General features: G+C 39.1%; 1 protein-coding gene across 1 annotated transcript; it reads right to left on the reverse strand.

The window, feature by feature from the left end:
• Positions 1-828: 828 nt before the first annotated feature.
• LOC135148429 (uncharacterized) lies at positions 829-1,656 on the reverse strand. Its single transcript, XM_064083645.1, has 2 exons — positions 1,287-1,656; positions 829-1,151 (listed from the first exon to the last, which is right to left on the reverse strand). Exons 1-2 carry the CDS (start codon positions 1,654-1,656, stop codon positions 829-831), a joined length of 693 nt encoding a protein of 230 aa, XP_063939715.1.
• Between the last annotated feature and the right edge of the window lie 2,744 nt (positions 1,657-4,400).

Genomic DNA, 4,400 nt, shown 5'->3' on the forward strand with positions numbered 1-4,400 from the left:
TGGGTAGCACTTGCCCTCCAGTTCCTCCAGACCTCAGTGCCCCAATATAACAACTTCGGGCCATTTTTTGATCTCCCAATTCCTCTCCAATTCCGTTCCTAGATGGAAATTTAATCTTCGTATGGTAAATGGACGGAATTACCTTAAAAGCATGTATTCCAGTCCTTCCAAGGATGGCATTATAGGTTGATGAGGCTTTAACGACCAAGAAATTTATCATACACGTGGCTTGTCTAGGTTCGGTACCCATAATTACATGGAGTTGGATCATGCCCTCGATCTTGGTTTCCACATTGTTGAAGCCATATATAGGCATATCCGAGGGTGTCAGCTGAGTATCAGAGTATCCCATCTTTTCATAGGCATTATAGAACAAGATATCCACCGAGGCTCCATTATCAACAAGCACTCTCTTTACAGACGCGTTTCCAATCACTGGTGTAATTACTAAGGGGTCATCATGGGGGAATTTTACCTTCTCAAGGTCGACATTATCGAATGCCATTGCATAGTCAATTTTTGCCCGCTATGGGGGTTCTCCAACTATACTCATCACTTCCCTTGCATAAGCTTTCCTTGAATTACTTGAAGTGCCTGCAGCCGTAGGCCCTCCGGAGATCACGTTAATCACAGGCCCTCGAGGCTGGGTTCTCTTATCATAATTGTCTCTTCCACGACTATCATTGTCTCGATAATTCTTGTCTCCATCCTTGGTAAATTTAGACAACTTGCCTCTTCGGATCAAGAATTCGATTTCATCCTTCAGCTGCCGACAATCATCGATTTTATGCCCCGTGTCTTTGTGGAATTGCAATATAAATCCTTGTTTCATTTATCTGGGTCGGTCCTTATGGGCTTCGGCCATCGAACACTCTCGTCCTTTTCGATCTCCATCAGGACTTGACTCCTTGGAGCATTGAGCCTAGCATATTCTGTGAACCTTGGTCCTATTTTCCTTTTAGCAGGCGACTTCTCATCATCATCCTTTTTGGGATATTTGTTCTCAGTGTTATACTCGGCGTCGTTCCCACGTTTCTTAAAGTTGGTGTTTGGTCCCTGATTATTCTGTGATTTTATTAGGCTTTCCTCTGCCTTGAAATATTTCCCGGCTCTTTCTTGCAAGTCGTTCATATTATCAGGTGCCCTCTTGGCTAGAGATCAACGAAAGTTGTCATCGGTGGTACCCAGTTGGAGTGCAATCATGGCTACCTTCTGATCTAAGTCTGGGACCTTCAAGGCTTCTTTGGTAAAATGATTCATATACTCCCGGAGTGATTCGTTTTTACCTTGATGTAGATTCATTAGGGAGGCAGAGCTCTTAGCGTGCGTTTTGCTTCCAACAAATTGCCCTATGAAAGCCCTGCTCAAGTCAGCAAAACAAGAAATAGAATTTGGGGGTAGGCGACTATACCAATGTTGGGCCATCCCGCTCAAGGTTTGAGGAAAAGCACGGCACTTGATTGCTTCGGTGACGGGTTGGAGCAACAGAGCATTCATGAAGGTCCGAACGTGGTTAGCGGGGTCACCCATGCCATCATAAGCTTTAATGGTTGGGAGCTTGAATTTTCGGGAGATTCTTGCACCCATAATTTCTTGCGTAAAAGGTGGAACGGGGCTATCGGGATCGCCCGCTGGTAACAAGTGAATCTGATTCATGACGGTCTGACGGGGGTTTTCATCCCTTGGTTCCGGAGGCGGTAATCTTGCCTGGTCCCTTTTCAATCGTGCGATTTCCTCCTCATAAGCACGGATTCGATCCTCATAGGCTTGGTTCGTCGCTCCTCGGGGCTCATTAGCGTCCTGCCTATGGCTGCGTCGACGGTGTCGAGTATGGTCAGCATCTCTCCTCCTTCAAGGGGGGTATCATGCTCCTGCTCCAATTCAGAGGAGTCGTAATCAGTTACATGCACATAGTCATCTCTCGTGCCTCCACGAGTGGTTGTTGTGACAGTTGAGTAATGTGTGCCGGCGTCGGTAATGGTTGCAATTACTCGAGTCATAGGGGGCAGCGTGCCAAAAGTCAATGGAAGAATGGTTTGAGCTGCAGTGGTCCCAAGCGGGATGGAGGCGGTGATGGGAATTGACTCGGTAGAGATTCCGGTGGTAGTTCTGCTACGGGGAACGTGGATTTCAGAACGCGGTCCGGTTGGGTTTGTCATGGTTGTTGTATTCTTCCCACAGACGGCGCCAAATGTTATGGAACGGAAAACGAAGGGTGTGAGCGATTCGTGCTTTGGACTGGTCTCGGTGCGAGATGCCTACGTATCTTCTGCTAGGAGAAGAATCAAGTCCAAAACGTAGTTCTAGGTTGGAGGGGTAGAGCCCTTTATATAGATACTTCGGAGTCAGAAGCTGAACGGAAGTACGATTCCATGTATCAGACTTCTTATCGAAGTATGCTTCGGCGTCGGAGATAAGACAGAACTCTTATCTTCGAGTATTAGTGTTTATCATGGACTCCCGGACGTTTATCCGTGAGAGTTAATAGCCTTGAAGGATTCAGGCTCGTAGCTGGACCGTTATATGGGCCTCGAGTCTATCTAAATTTTCCTTACGATCCATATGTATCTGGTCTGGACCGTTATTGGGCCGAAGCGGAATTTGACCTGATTAAACCGGATACTTAGGCCTTTATTGGATCGGGTCGTAATACTCAACTAACCCAATCCCTATCACCCATCTTTAGACCTATACTTCGGAAACCTTTTATTTTTACATGTTTGTTTATATTTTTATATCTGTAGGCATAAATGATATATATTTCTACTTATTAGCGTATCAATTATATTGCACACTCTTTCCACTTTTGCCTACCATCGAGATTTATCTATTAATGTCGTTAGTTTTTATATATTATATATGTTTTATTTTTTTTAAATCATATATTTTTCTACATGTAATATCTAATTTTTGTTGTTGAGAGATAATAAGGGCATGTCTTCTTTACATTTTTTACTATTATGGTCAGAGCATATTTCTTTTCAACCATAAAAAAAATTTAAATTTTCAATATAAATAACTCACATATTTTTGTTTTAAATTATGAGATAATATAGCTTAATTAGTTGTATGGTTGTGCTGGACAAATCTACAAATTGACTTTGTTTTATTAAATGAAAACAAGTAAATTATATAAAACATTTAGTAGGTTCTTTTTAAAATATATGAATACATGATTCTAAGAGTAATAAAAAACATGATTATGATTATGCTTCTATATCATCACATATTATAAATATTCAATATGAAAACCACAAAAAAAAAAAGATGCAATATTATGACATCGGTATTATAAAAATGTTGGCCTAAATTTTTTCAAATTTATCAAATTTATCTATGCAAGCTTTGATGTTTTGTTTTACTTCACAGTTATTTAATCTATAACATAGAAAGTTCAAATTATGAAAGAAGTAATTCAAAAGATGAAGAGCAAGAGATGAAGTTACGAGTATAATATTGTTCTTTAGAAGAATTGATGGTAAAATCTATATATAGGAGACAATAGTTGGTTGTTAAGTGATGCACCAATATGCAGTTATTCAAATAATAAAATATAATCATGATCATCTTGATAGATATTGGGTACATATAGAACGGTTACATGATTTTACATGTTTACGTGTAAGTATCTTTATTATTCCAAAGTCTTTCCATCAAAACTATCCCATGTCATTTTCGAGAAAAAAGTAGCCAATTAGTAACTCTGGAATTTTCAATTGGCTTAAGGTGTACCCGATATACAATTTAGGTTATTATTATGCCCAAAATCTACTCCTTTAGTCATTTAATCAAGCCTAACAAATTAGCCACTATCTCACACCACTCCTTGATGAGTTACGTACACTAAGCTAGAGAATACAAGTCATATTCTCCCAAATATGGTATGTATCTAGCTCGCCACAAGCTCGATTCCTCCTACAGCTAGCTCCCTACCATATTAACAAATAAGTTAATGGTAATTATGAACAAAATTGTTATAAACAATTACATGTTTTCAAATGATTAGGATAATACGAGCTTGTAATTTAAATAATCTCCTTATATTGTCTATTTAGAGCATAAAACATATGAACAAAAAAAGACCATATCTCTAGCACAAGCTTCACTCAATTCCTTCATCACCTTCTTATTTGTATAATTCTCCACAAGGAGTAGATTTAAATTTCATTTTAGATGTCAAAACTCACAAGTCAATCAAAGAAGAGAGCAATAAGCATAAAAGTACTATGATCATACGAGAAATATATTAAAAAAGATATCCCTGTCGTAGTAGTCTGTTTTCATGGTAAGTATGCAAAGTTGAATCTTGGTGGCTCATGGAACCTAAATAAGATCTCATATTAACATCTTGATGTACTAATTTACTATAATAATTAATGAAGTCATTGTTGACCTGGAAA

Source organism: Daucus carota, chromosome 8 (genome assembly GCF_001625215.2).
Source record: "Daucus carota subsp. sativus chromosome 8, DH1 v3.0, whole genome shotgun sequence".
Lineage (NCBI taxonomy): Eukaryota > Viridiplantae > Streptophyta > Magnoliopsida > Apiales > Apiaceae > Daucus > Daucus carota.

Excerpts from the sequence above, each read along its gene's own strand:
- LOC135148429 (XM_064083645.1), bottom strand. The coding sequence starts at position 1,656 with ATGAATCAGATTCACTTGTTACCAGCGGGCGATCCCGATAGCCCCGTT. Across the intron at positions 1,152-1,286 it reads CCTAATGAATCTACATCAAG|CCAAGAGGGCACCTGATAAT; the intron begins GTAAAAACGAAT and ends GTTGATCTCTAG.